We start from the raw sequence: 18,717 nt of genomic DNA, 5'->3' as shown, positions 1-18,717 counted from the left end.
GAAGAAAACTGCTATCAGTAGGCTGTTCCAGTTTATTAAATGACTTATATTCATGACTTATCTTATATTCACGTTTGAAAAGTTACATCAAAAACAGCTTTACACCATCCCAGTTGCTCAAAAAAAAACAAAAAAAAAACGTGAAGCACCATTCCCGCATCCGCGCCCGCGACCACTCGCACCTCATGTTTGCGGCTGAATGCAAATGATCATAATTGATGGACAACTATGCCTGTGAAAACACATCAGCATTCCGGCACAGAGAAGAAAAAAAACGAAGCCCGTGCATCACTTACAGGCACATTCATAATCCTGTGAAACTTTTTTGGCTGTTGACGTTAATAGCATGTTTTAATGTCGGTAATAATTTCACCACCACCAACGCATCTAATATTCTCTCTGAGTTTCCATGTTCCATTACGAAAATTAGCCATGATTTTAACACGAATAAAACCAAAATAATCGTTCTTGTAGCCATGGCAACCGCAAATTAACCATGGTTTTGTTACTTCAAATAATAATTTGCAAAGAAGTATTAAGATAATTTTTTGTGGTTATAAAAACAGATCTAAGCCAACAATAGCCTTTAAAATGACTTAAAATGCATTATATAAAAACAATGAGGCAATAAACCATGGTTTTATTGTAGTAAGCTTGCTTAATTTTCTTTTGCATGATCTGTGTGAATGCTTGAGACTATAAAATCAATCAGACAACTGTATTAATAAAGTCATAGCCATAGGTAACTGTCTGAGCTTGTAATTTGTAAATAATACAATTTATTTATTTATTTATTTACTTTTATATTTTATTAAAGTTCTATTTTGACCCTTATAGTAGGTGGGTTTTTTTTTTTCACTTCCATAATATTTGAGGGAGGAGGGCACAACAATACAATCCTGCTTAGGGCACCCATTTGGCTTTACCTCATGCCATCTTGTCTGTCAGACATTTAAGTTTCAACCTGTCAAACGCATAGCGCTCCTATTGTAGTCAGTGGAGCGCACGGAAACTTTGTTACATGATAGAAAGCGATGTCATGTCGTGTTTCAGCTCTGGTCACGCATTCGTTTGGCCGGAGGTGAAACTTAATGGTGGCGCCAGTGCATCGTTTGCTTTGAGTGTAGATCAGATAAATGCTCCTTTTGGAGAAGGCTAGCGTTCCAAGCAGACGTTAGCTACGACGTACATTTAAACAAAAAAGGAAAAATGTGAGACTACAGACGTTTTCCTATACAGTAATAATTTGACAGGAATACAATGTAATACATACCTTAATTTCATTCAAGAAGTTTCCCGTCAGTCAAATTTTCTCTCAGGACAGAACACAAAATGATCATTGACAAATGTAACCAGTTTGGCACAGACTACCCAACACTGGGTTACACTGACCCAGCGCTGGGTAGGTATGTGAGGGGATTCATCATTTGTATTGACAGTGAAAACGACCCAGCAGCTGAGTTACAGAAAAACTACCCAGCACCTGGGTAAAAAATATTAACAATAACCCAATAAAATGACTCAACAGGCTGAACCCAGCCAGTTAAGCAAGCAGCATTTGAGTAAAAAAAAAAAACATAACCCAGCATTTTTTTTAGAGAGTATGAACAGGTAAATTAACTGAAAAGTTTGCTTTTTAACTAGTTATATTAACAGCTCCAACACAATGACAACAGAGTAACATGTAAAGTAACAAGTAAACGCTTGTTTCTTGTTGTTTTGGGACTGCTTTTTACACGTGTGAAGAATGGAATTCATTCTTACAACAACTCAAAGAATCAAGGGTTTTGAGTATGACGATTATAGACAATATAATTAAAGAAATGACCCCTGGAATGTACATTTCATAATAATTTGGACAGATTTAACTAACAGAAATGTATTAAAATTGCATTAAAATTGGCTGTATTAAACCTGTATTAAAACGTACAAAAATGGGGTCCTGGTCTGACAAATAAAAAAAGGCCTCACTGAGATGAATGGATGAACAGAAGTGATGGAATTCAAGGAGAACTCGTACACTGTTAAAGCACTGTCAGTATACAAAAACATACATGCATCTCTGAGAGGACTATGACATCCTTCAGCCCAGCATGTGAGGATTAATCACGATCAATATGAGTTTTTCTGTAACTCTTATGTTTTTGTGTACTTAGCCTTCAGCATAAATACAAGCTCTTGTGCGGTTTACAGTAATAAGCAAGCAGTGTGAAGGCCAAAGATCCATGAAGAGGCTAATTACTAAGTGATAACGAACACTGGCAGACAAGCTTTGACAATGCAGCTGCTGCTCAAAATACACACACACATGCACATACACACACGTTTGTTTTTGGTATCTTGTGATTTTTAAAGATTTTTTTCATGGGCTTCTATGGTTTTATATTATGCTAATCCTACTGTTTCATATTAACTCTCACAGAAAACTTTTAGATATTAAAACACTATTTAGCATGTTTATTGATCTGTTTTCATTGTGGGGACATCTGTGAGCATCCAACGATGCAAGCAAAACCTCACAAAAGGATATGCACCGTGACGAGAGGGGCGGGGCCGAGAGCCATGTGAATGGAGCGAGGCCGGTAGAGTACATGCTAATGCGCGACACCTGCGCCACTCACCGGTCTCGAGTCCCATGGAGGAGCTCCGGAAGGATAAAAGGAGGAGTGACGTCAGTGTTGGATGAGAGAGGACCAGGCCTGGATTTAATTTTGTGTTTTGGTTCTGTTTGTGCACGACAGTCATCCACGAGGGGCTGTCGCGCTGTTTTGTGTTTATTTTATTATTAAGGTTTTGTTTAAATGTTCGCCGGTTCCCGCCTCCTTCTTCCCGTGACTATCACGGAGGAGCTCCGGAAGGATAAAAGGGAGGACTGACGACAGTGTTGGACGAGAGAGGACCAGGCCTGGATTTTATTTTGTGTTTTGTCTGCGGCAGTCGTCCGCGAGGGGCTGCCGCTTTACTTTCATTTTGTGTTGGTTTATTTTATTAAAGTTTATTTTATTAATGTTCGCCGGTTCCCGCCTCCTTCTTCCCGACCTACGAACGTTTGTTACATTGGTGCCGAAACCCAGGAGGAAGGAGGGACACGCTGCCAGAGATCCCTCGCCGCTGTGGTGAATCCGTTGTGCCATCGAGCATGGCGGAGCAGTCTGGCGCCATGGACGCTCGAGGCGGTGGGCTGGAGTGAGTTGCCGGGGGGGGGGGCGGTCAAACTCGCTGCCGGCCGCCTGGGATGTGGAGGGATGGCTAAGTTTTGTTTAAATGTTCGCCGGTTCCCGCCTCCTTCTTCCCGTGACTACGAACTTTGTTACATGCACATAAACACAGGAATGAAAAAGCACACAAATGTGTACTACACTGCAAATCCATTAAACAAACCAGACACTAAGTTCAGTCCGTATATCAACCGTTAAAGGCACTCCAATATGCCATTAGTTAGGGATGGCAATACCTCTTATTTTATTTTCGATCCGATACCAATATTTTCAAGCCCAGTATCCTCGATATCGATACCTCTAAACTCAACTGATCTTTTAAATTATTAAAACAATAGAAATCAGTAATTATACTCACTTAACATTTATATTTGAAAACTGTTTTCTTTTTTTTTCTTTTTTACATTTCATAGGCCTTTTTTTGTTTACACTGTCAGAAATAAAATGGACTACAATTGTATTTTAGCTCTTTATTGGGGCAGTAACCTCAAAGGTGCACCTTCTCTACCCCTAAAAGTACCATACAAGTACACACACTTTAAGGGTAGATAAGGTACAAAGGTGTGCCTTTGAGGGTACATCATGAAAAATAACCATGGTGTTACATAAGTGCTAAAATGTATTATAATTATTATTATTATTATCATTATTATTATTATTACAAATATTATGGTTAAAATAATGTTCCTGTGTAAACCATGGTAAATTTGTGGTTACTGCAGTTTTACTACAAATACTGTGGTAAACTGTGGTTACTGAAGAAAAACCATGGCTAATTTTTGTAAAAGACTGCCAGGCTATTGTACCCCTAAAGGTGAAACTTTAGCACAATTTTTTCTGACAGATTTATTAATAGCAATTACAGAACATAACATAATCCATTTGAACTTTTAACAACAAGTTTCAATAAATTTACTTGCACAAACTAGCCTAATTAAAATAAATATTACATGTACACTATACTGTTCAACAGTTTAGGGTCAGTAAGATTTTGTAACTTTTTTGAAGTTTCTAACCATGCTAACCAAGGCTGCACTTATTTGAACAAAAATACAGTAAAAACAGCAATATTGTGTAATGTAACAATTAAATAACTATTTTATATTTTAACATATTTTAAATCAAAGATCAAAGCTGAATTTTCAGCATCATTACTCCAGTCTTCAGTGTCACATGATCCTTCAGAAATCATTCTAATATAATTTGCTGCTCAAGAAACCTTTCTAAAGAATTATCAATGTCAAAAACAGTTGTGCTGTTTAATATTTGTGTGGAAACCGTGATAAATTTGATGAACATATTTATATGAAATGAAATACATTCTGTATATATATATATATATAGTAACAATGTAAAGGCATTTACTGTCATTTTTGATCAATTTAATGCATCCTTGCTGAATAAAAGTATTAATTTCCTTTAAAAAATCTTACTGACATCAACATTTTGAGCAGTTGTGCAATTTGCTTATTGTGAAATAACTCCAGATTGCTTCTCTGTCATCTGATAAGCATTGATCTGGGCTTTGTTTCCCAAATGCATCGTGAGCCAAAGCTGATCGCGGAGACCAGTGCTGGCAATGGTTTCTTAAGATCTACTTATGCTCTGATGCTTTTGGGAAATGCGGCCCTATTTGAACAAGCACTGTGAGCGAAGCGTCAGCAGCGAACGCCTCTCTGTGATTGATTGGTTCGGTCTTTCGGCATTTGCGTATGTTCTGATGAGCAGGAGAAATAGTTCTATCCTACACAATTATTCCACAATTTTTCCACTTAGAAGCTTACTTTATGCACAGAATTTCTTGCTAAATTAATACAATTAATGATTAAAAATGCACTTTAGAATCAATATTTTTATGTGAGGATCAATCTTTTCGATACAACATCATTATAGTAAGTATCAATAATTCAGGATCAATCTGCCCATCACTACCATCAAAATTTTTGGAATTGAAGAATTAGATAAAAACAGACTTGGATTATTCTTTACCTTGCTGTGCTGAACTGTTCGATGGTTGTGGTATTGATTCTGAAGACCATCATCTACAGCCAAGCCTAAGTTTTCTGCCACACAGGATATATCTGAGGAGAAAGAAATCTTTATGCAATATGTCACATACACAAGTAAATATGCTAATACTAAAACTGTTTGCAGCACTGTATTAGAATTGTAGAGATTTGGCAAGTAATTTACCACATTCAATTCACCAGTTCCAAAATCTGAATTGGCAGAAACTTTACTATATGGAGTAAAACACACACACACACACACGCACACACAAAAATAAATGTTTAATGTTTAAACAAAAAGCAGAACCTGGGCCAAAACCTGAATTTCTCGCTCAACGCAATTATGAGACTTAGAAAATATATGGGATCTCTATGCTAGTGCCCTTTGCTAATGCCAAGTGTGTCACATTTTTTGGTGAAAATCAAGCAGAGCAGATTGTCTCAGTAGTAATTGTATAGTGCTCTTCTCACTTCTGTGCAGTTACCTAAAATCTTTCTCTAATGGCTTCAACATATCTGGCACTACAGCGCCTCCACAGACAAACAGAAGTTCCTGCAACAATGCTGCAGCAGTTACACAAATGTCTTATGTGTGGAACAGTGTAAAGTTTTAATGTTTGTTTTAATTTATATATAATTTATATATAATGTTTTTATGTGTTATGGAAAAGCCTAATTTTCTGCAGCCATTGCTCTAGATGACTATGAAAAATATTTCTAAAGGTATACCCTTTAGTACCCGATGTGTTTCTTTTTATTGACACAGCTGAAACAGTTGTACTGCTTAATGAAAAGCTAAAAATGGCAGCTTTGGCTGCTTACACATTCGACACTGGCAGAAAAGTTCAAGTTCTGAGACAAATGTCATACATGGCCAATAACACCAAATGGGAAACGCTACATGAATGAAATTTGAATGTCTTGTAAACTGACTTCATATTTTGTTAATAAAGCACAGAGATGATCAAAACAAACAAAAATGCCAAAAAGCTTGCCGGTGCCTTCTCTAAGATGAAATGAATAGGTAAAAATATTAATATTCCTGCACTTTTGATTATTTTGATTCTAAATTTAACTGTGCAGACTATAATCTTCAACCATAAACTGTCTCTGCTTTTCGCAGTGTAATTTATATCATCTTTCAGCTTCTTGATGCTTCAAATTCTTGATGGTTGTGCAAGTTGTTGCTTTGCCATGGTTGCGCTCTATGTTGCTAAATGAAGTTTGAAGGGTGGTTTCAATGACAGGAACAGAGGCTTACTGCAAACATCTACACAGGAAAACCATTGTATGTACTCATTCTCTTTAGCTGTGAGTGTGGAAATGCACTTATTACAGAAAATATAGAGGACATGTGTTTTTATATACCTAATTAAAACCCTGATTATAAAAAAATGTAGAGTTATTACTCACACTACAATGAAGCTGCACTCAAGATAAGGCAGAGTTTGTCGGTGTGGCCTAAGCGAAAGCATCACATAAGGTTTACGTTTAAGCCACTGGGGTAAATTTCACTTTAAGAAACTAATCCATGGGTAACTAACTGAATCCTAAGTAACTAACCATGTTTTTGTGTTAAAAATTACAGAGAGAAACTACACCTTTGTTCTTGACAAGTGTGCTAATATACCTCTTTATTCTAAAGACGCAATATTCCCATTTCTTTTTTCAGCCTGCTGTATTATGAGCAATCTGATGCATTGTGTTAGGGATACATGATGCAGTAGTTATGTGATTTGGCTTGCAGTCAGACAGCATCAGTTTCACTAAAGATCTCAACCACCCACTTTGCATATTGGTTTGAAGCCCCTATAGCCAAGCGCACACTACAAGATCACTGAAGATTGTTGCATTTGAAGTTTTATGCAACAAGAGGTCACCGCACGTGTCCCCAGCTAGTTGCAGACACTATGACAGAAATCAACTTGTTTTAAATCTGATCGGTCCCCTTAAAGTTTTGGGTAACAAAAATAATGGCTTATTTTACAGTGTCCATGTTACACGTTACATGTACTGACTATAATAATAAATGATGCATAACTGCATGCATTTTTAATTATTATTATTAATTAATTATACAATTTTTACACCTCCCCTTTAAACTTCCTTTTCTGGTATGCACACCCCACAATCCAAATAATTTCAAGTGTCAAGCTATGCCAGTAACTATTTAGCTGTGGCTTAATTTAATATACAGGTGACAAAATGAAGTGAGGATCGAGAATAGTAAACATATTTCCTTGTGTGCAAAGGTGGTTCGATGGAAGGAAGAGCGTTTTAAAATGTGGTTCCTAGAAACAAATGAAATATCTCATTTTGTCGCCTGAACTGTTAAACAGGTTTGGTAGTTGAAGAGCTGCCAAGAAATGCTAAACGACTGATGCAAACGTTTTCATTTTTAGCCTTTGTTGTGGATTTTTAACAATCACACTGAAGCGTCTTGCAATTTTGTTCATTTATCCATCATGCATTTCCAAGTAAAACATTTAGCTTGATTTTGTATAATCAATAATATAGAGTCAGCAGATACTACTGAAGTAATCTGTACTGACTTAGACATGAACCAATAGTAAGAAATGAAAGATATATAGCGGTATATTTATACATACTGCAATACATTACTTTAGACCCACTTTTTATTAGGTGTCTTTAACTTCATAACGCATATAAGAAGTTAGCACTTAATTTATAACTTAATTATAGTAGTTAAGACACCTAATATAAAGTGGGACACAAACCTTTAACAGATATTAAAAAAAATAATAATTCTAGCTTACAAAACACTCTCGAGTAACCAGTGCTCTATACATGAAAACCACAGCACTCACTGCTCATGAAACATGTTCTGTAATTTAGAACAAATAATCACTTATAATACAAAAGAATAATTCAATGTAGCAACAAATGTGCTGTGATGTTCATTCTGTCAGACACCTACCATGCAAGGATCAAAGTAGCCAGGGTTCAAAACCAGCACGCAACACAGTTCCTGTTCACAGTATATAGATTGCTTGCTGTTTATCACTTTTATAAATGACTGAGTCAGTACAGACGACAGTCCAGTTTGAGGAAGTCAGTGGAAGGAAATTTGGGGAGGAAGTTTACAAGTGAGGTGTGACAAGTGTCAAATGTCTTCAACAGTGAGCTTGAATGCATAACAAGTAAAGAGAAAGTTGTCAAAGATACAGTATATTTAGGCCATGTTCGATTAAAAAAAAACTGCTACATTTTATTTTTAGAAACGGATGTCATCTGATGTTCAACACTGCAGCAATGCCGAGATGACAAACCAGGATCAAATACAATTTCTCAGACATTAAAATGATATTAAACTTATTCATTTTGCAGCATGTTAGTTTTAGTGCCGTATTGTGGACCTGAACAGAGAGAATACGATAGTAACACTGTGTCAACAGACCACATCATGTTAAAAAGCAGTATAACGTCAGCAACAAAGTGATACTCCTCTTTCTCACCAGCTGTCATGCAGGTGAGAAATGTAGGTACCTAATGTATTTGCTGTGTGTCTCTATTTCCATTTGTTTCAACTACATAAAAAAAAGAGCAGCACAGAACTATATAAGCAGAGAACTGACTCGTAAGCTTGCAATTAGTGAATTGGACTGCTTATGTAATTTAAAAAGTAGCTAACAAATAGCATTTTCTTAGAAACTTGTTTGTTAAAAAGTAATCATCTGATAGCTGTTCAAGTTTATTACAACCCAATTTATTTCTTAAATGTGATGTATGTCTGAGTAAAACTGGATAGGGGAACTTGGGACTTGATTTTAACTATTGAGAATTGACTGAATCATGAAAAGTGGTCTCAGATGTTTTTGTGGAGGTGAATGAGAGGGCTTAGTGATGTTGGTAGCACTTAATTTTATAACTCGAAACCTATGTTCATATAGTAAAAAAAAAAAAAAAAATCAAAATGGAGTGCACATCCAAAAACCCAAATTGGGTTCAGATGCATCTCACTCCACAAGGGTATTGTGTCTGATGAAGTCCTGACTGGCCGAAATGTTGCGCTGATTTTGGAGCTGTAAGTCCATGTAGTTAACTTAAGGTATACTTCATTTCACATGTTACACTCTGTCTAGTGCACAGTTGAGCAAGTACGTATGCTCCCTGGACTGTGGATGGGCACGTTCAGCACGAGCACACTACCTAGCGGATCTTTGTTTTGAAATCTCTCGCACATGTGCGGACACAAAAATTGAGCTGCACACACAGACATCAAATATTTTTCTGGAATAACATGCACCGCTGAATCACTCATGTGTACATGTGTGTCTTGTACCTGTTGAGGACTTGGCTCTTTGGTGGTTTTGGACGTTAACCCTGCGCAGAGACTGTGTTTTTGCTGTATCTGTATTGTGCTGAATGGAGGGTGGATGACGTTTCACAGTCAGTTGCAGACTCTGATCGTTGAATAAAGTCTGTATCAGAGCCAGGTCCAGAGAAGACACCTCACAACCATTTAAAACCATGATCTCATCACCAGGCCTCAGACCTATCAGTTATATAAAACAACAGGAGTGAAGGAAACAAAGTTTATAATGCCCTTCAAAAGGCAATATGTAAAAACGATATGAGAAGATCTTTTGGTCTTTGTTCAAAAAACAAAAAGGTGTTTCTAACATATCCAAATAAATGTAACCTATCTTCAGGGATAAAAGCTATAACTTCACAAGCAGAAGTACCTTCGCTGAAAGCAAGCCCATCAGGGAGAACTTCTCTGACAACGATACGGCTGTTTTTCTGGTTGTCTACATAGCCTGTAACAGCAAAGCCTTGAGGACAAGAAAAAAAAACTATCATAACACATCATAAAGTGCCATCAGTCCCCATGAGTTTAAAAACAGCCACTTAAATCTCCCCTTTGCAATGACTTGCTTACCAAAGTCTCCAGTTAGACTAGGTCTAGACATGTGCAGAGTGTAGACATTCAGCTGGCTGACCTCCAATTCGTCATATGACTAGGGTGAGAAAGAAATGTGGATAAGTGCGCAATCATGCAGTTCAACAACTCTGCCTTTTATAAACTGGGCTGTGATCCAGCTGCTGCACATCAAGCTTTGCCATTATCAATATCTTACCAAGTCCTGCAGGAGCTCATCAGCTGATGGAGTTGATACCTCCATCCTGTCTCCTACACATCTTCTCAGCCTTAAGCAGTGTAGGCTAGGGTCCAGGCCCATGAGCTAAGAAAAGGAAATGCAAAAGGAAATGCAGCCTTAGTGAGCATAAGAGACCTCTTTCAAAAACATTAAAAAAAAAAAAAAAAACTGTGTGAAATTAATTTGTGTGGTAAAAGCCAGTTGCTGAAGCAATGTCAGCCTGCTGTCGTAGATTCAGACTAACACAGCTGTCATGCAGAGGGCAAGATGTCATCTATTAATGAATTTCCATAGATGCGGTCTATTATAATGACACCCATAGCCTCAGGTAATCTCAGCAGAGAAGTATGATACCACAAACAAACATAATTATGTGTCTGCGTTGACATAGCAGGCACATGTGTAAAACAATTAGAAACAATGCAACAGCTGACAAATCAAAATGGGTGTGTTCATCAAGGTAATTAATCTGAACACTACGCTGACTCTTTAAAATAAAGAGGTGGATTTTTTGGAATACACTTATCTTACCCTACAGGTTTCAGCCAAGACATCCGTGACGGTGTGATGAGGTTTCAGAAGAACAGTAACAGTCTGGTAATTCGGCATATAGATGCATGTTGTGTTTTCCTGGCTGCAATCCCATTGGCTGCCTTCAGGTGGCACGATTGAGTAAACATTGGCCAAACTACCTAACAGCTGTGAAAGAAAATCGAGAGGATGACAAAGATTAAAAATAAATAAATAAATAATAATGAATCAGGTCAAATGCAATGACTTTTTGAATCCCTGGTTAGTTACTTACCTATTTATAACACTTTATTGTATCTCCTTATTTATTATTGGTGTGATTAAATAGCAGATGTTATAGGATTTACTTATAAATCCTAAAACACAATTCTCTAATCTAGATGCATTTATAGCAAAACCAAGATATTCATAGACGAGCATAACAAATTCAAAGACTGACTATCTAAAACTAAAGCATTTGACACGGACTTGTTCCATGACTCACATCATGACGTTTAGTGGCATCATTCTATGCTTGTTTAAGGATGTGTCACTCAAAACGAAACACACCGTGGTTCTTTCAGTGGAGATTAAGTCTTAAGGTGTCGGAAATAAACATGCCTATCCACCTTCACACACACCAGAGGAAACATGTCACGTCTCAGTTCCAAAGGTACAGACCGTCCACACATTTCACTCAATGAAATAATGGCTTTTTTTAGCAAGGGAAACAGAGTGGCCTAAGACAAGTTGTATAAACCTCTGTTTGTCCAGCGAGTGGTGTGAATGAAACCCTGACCAGCAGTAGAATGAGTGTGCATTAATTTACCACAGTAACGGTCAACTTTCCGACAGAGCAGCCAAGGGCAACCGCCCAGTTCACGCTCCTCAGTGTGTGTGGATCTCAGCACCAGAGCCTCAACTTCAGACTTTCCTCTCCAAATTAGGAAAAATCATTTATGGAAGCTAACCTCCACCCAGAATGCTAAAGCTGGAATGATGAAGAAAAGACTCTTGCTGTCTAGAATAACCGCTATCCTTTAACATGGTCTCTTAGCAACATTGGTGTGTTGGTCTCCATGGATTACTGAAGTACAACAGCATACGTATGAAGCATACAGTGAGGAACCATGGACAGTTTTTCAGAGACGTACAAGCAAATTGTACATGTGGCTCAATCCAGTCTTGTCTCTAAATCAACTGATGTGAACACTTGTTCTTTTCATGTTCAGGGCAAGGATCTTCTGAACTAGCATCACAGCTCACCACCAATCAAAATGTGAGCATCTATCAGCCACAATAAATCATTTTTATACATGCATGATGAACAAAAAGACACCACTAATACATTTTTATATGTAAAATGTGTGGGTACATCAATATCGGTTTTACAAACGTACTTTTAACATATAACCAAGTAAACCTGAGCTTTGTCCACTGGAAGGACTCTGCATTCTGTAAAAACAAAGTAACGTACCTCAAAACTACAAGGAGGAATAGTATTTAGATGCCCTTCACCGTCAGTGTCAAAGACCTAAAACAAGAGGGAAAAAACAAATCACTGCAGTCTCTGCAGTCATAGTTTGTCAGACGGAACAGAGCCATGGTTACAAACACTGCACCAGACAAACTATCATTTTGTTTCTAAATAAAACTTCAGCCAAGCAAATTTCCTGTAGTGAATCTATTTTGAACTTAAACAAAAGCTTTGAAACTTTACTGGAAGTAAAGAGCACTATAATGGTTAGTAGGATGAACGGTCATGCTGAATGTTTAATACAAGACTTTTAATCTCTATTCATACTTTTGTGGAGCCTTCTTATGACCGATTGCTTGTGATGTTCCTCATCTGTAAGTCTTTTATATGGCCATGGCATGGATGGTCAGCTATAGGGGTCTTATACATTTTTTGATTTTTCCCTGAGGCCCACTTATAATGTTAATATTTCCTTTTCCTTTTTCCATCCTCTCCTTGAGCCTTAGAAACAGACAAGATGTTTTTTTTTTTTGCTGATTTGCCTCAAAGACTTCTATGTAAACAACCTCTTTGCATGTGAAATGAGAAATATTTTTGAGGTCTTTTCACATCAAGCATAATGCAAAAAAAACAAAATGACGCACAGATGAATTGTCTATTCACACCAAGAGCAAACTTAATATCTGTCAAGCTGAAGAAACAGTAAAATCAAAAAGACAGTCAGTTAATAAAGATCATAAATTATATATCTGTATAGTTGTATAGAATTTATATATGTATGAACTAGAGTTCACATTGTTCATAATTATTTTATACTTTCAACAGCCCTTGTTTTTATATTTTTATACAAATGGGAAAAGATGGAAATGTTCAAATCTTGATGGTGTAAATTAATGTAGTTCAATATGAATATGAGAACAGATAGAAGAGAATAGATGATAAACTGGTATAAACACAGGGCAAAAATATAAAAATACCAAGGAAAATGTATGATATAGTTGTATAGAATTTATATATGTATGAACTAGAGTTCACATTGTTCATAATTATTTTATTATTTTAACAGCCCTTGTTTTTATATTTTTATACAAATGGGAAAAGATGGCAATGTTAAAATCTTGATGGAGTAAATTAATGTAGTTCAATATGAATATGAGAACAGATAGAAGAGAATAGATGATAAACTGGTATAAACACAGGGCAAAAATATAAAAATACCAAGGAAAATGTATGATACACACTAACATTTTAAATGCAATGTTTTTAAAGAATGCTCACAGAGGCTGCATTTAATTGATTAAAATATAGTAAGAAAAGTAATGCTTTGCTACAGTATAATATGATTTAAATTGGTAAAAGTTCTAATTTTATGTCAAATTATTTAGTAAAATAATGTATTATAAATTATTTTAAAGTAACTCTATTTTCATGTATTTTTAAAATGTATTATAATAATAATAATAATATTGAAAACAATATGGATAATGCAGGATTCATTCTAATATGCTGATTTGGTGCTCAAGAAGCATGTCTAATTATGATTAATAATTAATTAATCCCCCCCCCATTTCATCTTATGAAGAAACTGTATGTGTTAACTGCATTGAAGGGCCTAGTGACTGGGGATCCAATTTTAGAAGCTAAACAGGATTGCCATCAGAGAAGAACTAATGATTTGCTTCTATGTGATTGACTGATTGATGTTCTCAAAACTCAAAGTGAGAGACAAACGGGAAAAGAGACAAAAAAGACACTTTCACTTGCTGGCTACCGCAGTGTCTTTAGCAAAAGGTTGGCCTGTTTAATATTTAGCAACTAGCATAGGGCTCTTATACCAACCATCTGTGTGTCGCTGCGGGGTAGAGTACAGCAGGCTGCAATTTACCACATACGGCTTATAATAATTCATAATGCATTTCTCCCTCTGTCTGTTTCCACACCTCTGCCTTCTGTGGTGTGAAATGAAATTGGGGCTCGTTAGCCAAGCCGGCTGGATCTCCCATTACATGACACATGTCAGGGAGGGACGGAGACTTCATGTCAGTGACTGGAGACTTTTTTACCTTTCGCTCACTTAAGATACTACTGGATTGACTTAGTGACAGAAATGAGCAATTAAATGTTTTATTAAGGGCCCAAATTTGTCCTATGGAATTGATTTTCAGTGACTTTTTTTTTGAACATATAACATGTTAATTTATGTCAAATACTACATTTTATTATAATTTTTTTAATGGTCACTGCAGTGTCTCAACTCATAACTATATAGGCCTAATGTAAAAATGTCACAACATAAAACTAATTTAAAAAATGTATTTATTATGGGATCTTTTGCCATCACATCTGGAGAATTTGTATTACTTTCAGTGGCATTTTTTGCACAGACTAATTAATTTCAGACAGTTAATTTCTGGCCCTGGGTTCTTTATGCATGAGAATGTGCATTAATGAAGATGGGACAACCAGGACAATCACTTAGGAACAGGCTTATGATTTGTCATGCCATCTACATAGACAGCTAATTTCTAAAACTGAAAACCTAACTGCATATGAACTTTATAAGTCATTCGGAGACACATTTTCAGTGGTGAAATGAATTTTTCCATATAAATAATGTCCAGAAAAAGCACATACCAAAAAAGCATGTAAGTCATGCAAATCTTTTATCACTTTCATTTTGGCTCAGTCTAGCAAGCTAAATTTTTAAGATAGTTTCCCAGAAGCTATTGACCTCAGGGAAGGTCACCACCATAATAGAAATGTACCAAGTGGTTATCGGGAACAAAACTGGTAGTTTGAAGAGGAAGTACTTTTCTTCTGAAAACATTTTAATGGTGTGAATAAAATCTATGAATATAATTAATAATTTGATTATTCTGATTTCTAGAGACTGCAGCAATATTATCCTTCTAGTTGTTATCCTTATGAATATTTCAGGTAATTACATAAAGTCAATTAAAGGATTTACAGAGGTGTATAAGAACATTTAGAGGGGTATTTTATCATATCACTTGGAAATCTAGTCAATGTAGAGCCAATTTGGTTCACCAACATACTCCTACTACATTTTATATTCAGTTATTTTCAACTGATATTTTTTAGAATTGATTATTGATTTTTTCCCCCCTGCTTAGCTCATTGCAATACATTCTGGAATTGCTTTATATGAGAAGGTCATATGCCATTCTGCATTCTGTTTTCTAGGTAGGCAGCTTACTAGTTTTTATATTAAGGGTCTTTAACTACTATGTAACATATTTAAATCATTTGTTTGATACAGTGTACTTATTGTGTACATACATGTTTACATCGTTCTTATGAAACAACTGCATGCAATTAGAGCTGTAATTAATTTCTGTAAACACATCTGTAATTACACTGTTGGCCCTACCCCTTTCCTATTAACCAACACTTAAACATAACCATACGATCAAATATGTCCCTAACCTTAATCATATCCCACAATAGCAGCATTCAACATGAACACACCATGTACACTGTACCTAACTTTCTTTCCCTTGACTTAAGCACATTGTAGTTAAAGACACCTAATATGATGTTGGACTTTTAAAAAAATATATAACTATTGTGAGCAGAACGACAGGGGGTCAAACGTAAGAAGCATTTATATTTCTACAAGGAGCCATGCTATACTAGCTGTGGTCTAGAAATCTAATATCCCTTACCTGAGGAAGACCACTGTAAGAACAGCAGCTCAAATCAATGAAATCCTTTTGACAGGGACAAAATAAAAAAGACAAAATGAGGGATCTTCCATTTTTATAAAGACTAAGATGGTTTACTGGGTGGTAAAGAATTGTTACAGACTCAACAAAACAAGCATTAGTTAGTTACTTAGCTGCCACTTTTTATTCCAAACAACACACAGTACTCTAATTGTAGAGACAGTCCCCCTGCAACAACCTTATGTTAAATGCCTTGCTCAAGGGCACAGTCATGACAGAAAATCTATAAGATTCTCCGGCTCATGGGTCAACCCTCTCTAGATTTAAACAAACAGCCCAGTGCAACTCCTTTACTGCCTTCACCACTATTATTAGCACAGTGCATTAACATCTCAACAGGGAGGAAACATCATCAGCTTCATCAGTGTCTCAAGGCTTTACATTTGGTAACCAGATATGAAACTCTACATCTGAAAATAGCCCTCTTATTATCTTGGTGCATTCTGAGAGAGGAGGAGGAGATGGGAAAACGAACAACATTTTTAATCCTGCCAGCTCTGTAATTACTACCTTTAGAGAGTCTTTATTTATCAAAGTCCTGTTATTTGCACCTGTGGGAGGAATTTCCCACCAACGTGATGCATGAGTTTCAAAACATAAAAGGTAGAAAAATTGACATGCAAATGCACTTTCCTAACACCTGTGTTATGACACAGGCACGACTGTTTAAATCAGACAGAGTGGGTGTAGTACCTGTGAGACTGAAGGCTTTTTTTCATGACCTCGCTTTGTAAGAGTATCCAAGCCCTTGAGGGAGGAAAAGACCCCTTTCTTACTGCGACCACAATGGGACAGAGACAGAGAACGCTTACGCATAGTGGCTTCATCTCTGGAACAGATCTGTATGACAACAAAGAGATTGGCTGTAATGGTAATTAGGCAAATATTCCATTATTGGAAATGAAATGTTCCAAATTAAGTGTAGGAAATGGCTTCCTCTCAATTATCATAAGATCATTTCAGGAGAAAAAGCAAAAATCTAATTCATTTTCATTAAATTAATGTTTTACAATAATATATACAGTAAACCTGTCAGAATGATTTCAACTTCATTTAAAAAAGGAATATAATAGCTGAATTCCCTGTCAACAACTAGACTACCCACAGTCCTGAGCCATCAATCAGAAAGAAGTAGAGTCGTTGTTACCATAGAAATGAGAATTATGCCAAAAGAGCACAGCAGCAACCACCTGCTTCCATGAAGCATTGCGAATGACAATCAAGTCAGTCTCCCTACATTCTCATCCAACTTATATATGTGAACATTTTGCAATAAAACAACAAATACATAGTATTTTAAACTTATTTTAATATAATAAACGTTTTTAATTGTTTAATTTAATTAATAAATGTTTAAAATTTTAATGTTGTTTTGATTCTATCAAAGAATTTGCAATACTGCATGGGATGAGTAGTTCATTGCTAAGTAGTTCTTGGCTTAGTACTTTTGTCTTCAAATTATATTCAAATAGTTTATTTGCTTCAATACAAAGTCTGATAAGTTGTGATTCAATTCATTATTGTTTTGAGATCCTCATGGAGAAAATGAATGAGACCTATTTCTGGAACAACAACAGCGTCCTACAACAGGTTTTGATCAAGGCTACTAACCAATGCATGGAAGGAGGACACGGAGAAGATTCCCAGACGGGCTAGTGCAGCTTTGGTCGGGCGGCTGACCGTGGCTAGCAGGCTCTTGGGGTTGGGTAACTCTCCACCTTGCAAACTGGCCAGGTAGCAGCGCATGCGGAAAAGGTCCATGTTGAAGCGCTCAAGATTCTGTTCCCACTGTTGGATCTGTCCGCAAATTTAAAAAAAGTGTTACTGAGGAAAGGAATCTCATCCGCTAGGTGACAAACTACTGCTTCGCACAATGATCATTTGCAATGTCTGAGATTTTGCCAAAAAAAAAAAAAAAAAAAAGGGTTACTTAGGAACTTATCTCATCCACTAGGTGACAAACTTTGCACAATGATCATTTGTGATCTATGGTGGCAGAAACAGCATGAGTAAAGGATCTTTGTGGCTGTAATTGCTCTAAGATGTGAGAGGTCATAAAGGGAGTTTTTTTCTCCAATCGCCATTATTGTATGTTTAAAAAAAAAACATTGGGGAAACCACTGGATTTAGTGCTCTGCTCTTTTGACAAAACAGATGAGGAAAGGAAAAAGAACATGCCAGGGTCATTACTCACAGCTCTATGAACATTACCAGTTTGCAGATGAAATTACATAACACTCTAGTCTCACATATTTAGGCATCTGACTAAACACCATTTGTCTGGTTCACATTGCAGCCATGAACCGCCCCCACTTAAACAGGAAGAGATTGTCTGACTGACATGTAATGTGAACAACTAGAGTTTTTTTTTCTTTGTAATGTAATGTACCATTTTGAGGCCGTGCTTAAAGGGGTCATATGATGCGATTTCAATTTTTCCTTTCTCTTTGGCCAATGACATTAATAAACCAGTGAGAGGCAGCAGTGCACTAATATGTTGCTAATGTGCAGCATAACAACAAAAGATGAAGAAAAGAAAAAGAGTCTTAATAGACTTTTCACCAAGTGGCAACCTCCCGGTCTCTCGCTTGAAGCCAATACGGAAGTGACTAAAACTGCAATTCATCGACTGAC

General features: G+C 36.5%; 1 protein-coding gene and 1 long non-coding RNA gene across 4 annotated transcripts in view; one reads left to right on the top strand and one right to left on the bottom strand.

Moving 5' to 3' along the window:
• Nucleotides 1-18,717, bottom strand: part of LOC107749593 (T-lymphoma invasion and metastasis-inducing protein 2-like) — a 93,550-nt gene that overhangs the window by 30,695 nt on the left and 44,138 nt on the right. The window contains exons 7-16 of one of the 3 annotated variants that reach the window (XM_016564763.1): nucleotides 17,695-17,880; nucleotides 16,777-16,923; nucleotides 16,024-16,068; nucleotides 12,338-12,394; nucleotides 10,882-11,049; nucleotides 10,330-10,434; nucleotides 10,131-10,209; nucleotides 9,934-10,023; nucleotides 9,531-9,743; nucleotides 5,208-5,299 (exon numbers count right to left, since the gene is read on the bottom strand). In XM_016564763.1, coding sequence (XP_016420249.1) covers nucleotides 5,208-5,299; nucleotides 9,531-9,743; nucleotides 9,934-10,023; nucleotides 10,131-10,209; nucleotides 10,330-10,434; nucleotides 10,882-11,049; nucleotides 12,338-12,394; nucleotides 16,024-16,068; nucleotides 16,777-16,923; nucleotides 17,695-17,880 — 1,182 coding nt within the window. The remainder of the gene's footprint in view (nucleotides 1-5,207; nucleotides 5,300-9,530; nucleotides 9,744-9,933; nucleotides 10,024-10,130; nucleotides 10,210-10,329; nucleotides 10,435-10,881; nucleotides 11,050-12,337; nucleotides 12,395-16,023; nucleotides 16,069-16,776; nucleotides 16,924-17,694; nucleotides 17,881-18,717) is intronic. The other 2 variants (XM_016564764.1, XM_016564765.1) reach the window with 2 other exon arrangements.
• Nucleotides 12,246-18,717, top strand: part of LOC107749596 (uncharacterized) — an 18,310-nt gene continuing 11,838 nt past the window's right edge. The window contains exons 1-2 of the long non-coding RNA XR_001641058.1: nucleotides 12,246-12,256; nucleotides 14,687-14,691. This is a non-coding gene — a long non-coding RNA (uncharacterized LOC107749596). The remainder of the gene's footprint in view (nucleotides 12,257-14,686; nucleotides 14,692-18,717) is intronic.

Source organism: Sinocyclocheilus rhinocerous, unplaced genomic scaffold, assembly GCF_001515625.1.
Source record: "Sinocyclocheilus rhinocerous isolate Xijiao unplaced genomic scaffold, SAMN03320098_v1.1 scaffold2817, whole genome shotgun sequence".
Taxonomy (NCBI): domain Eukaryota; kingdom Metazoa; phylum Chordata; class Actinopteri; order Cypriniformes; family Cyprinidae; genus Sinocyclocheilus; species Sinocyclocheilus rhinocerous.
The sequence above is the reverse complement of the archived record's forward strand: the minus strand, read 5'-3'. Positions and strand labels throughout refer to the sequence as shown.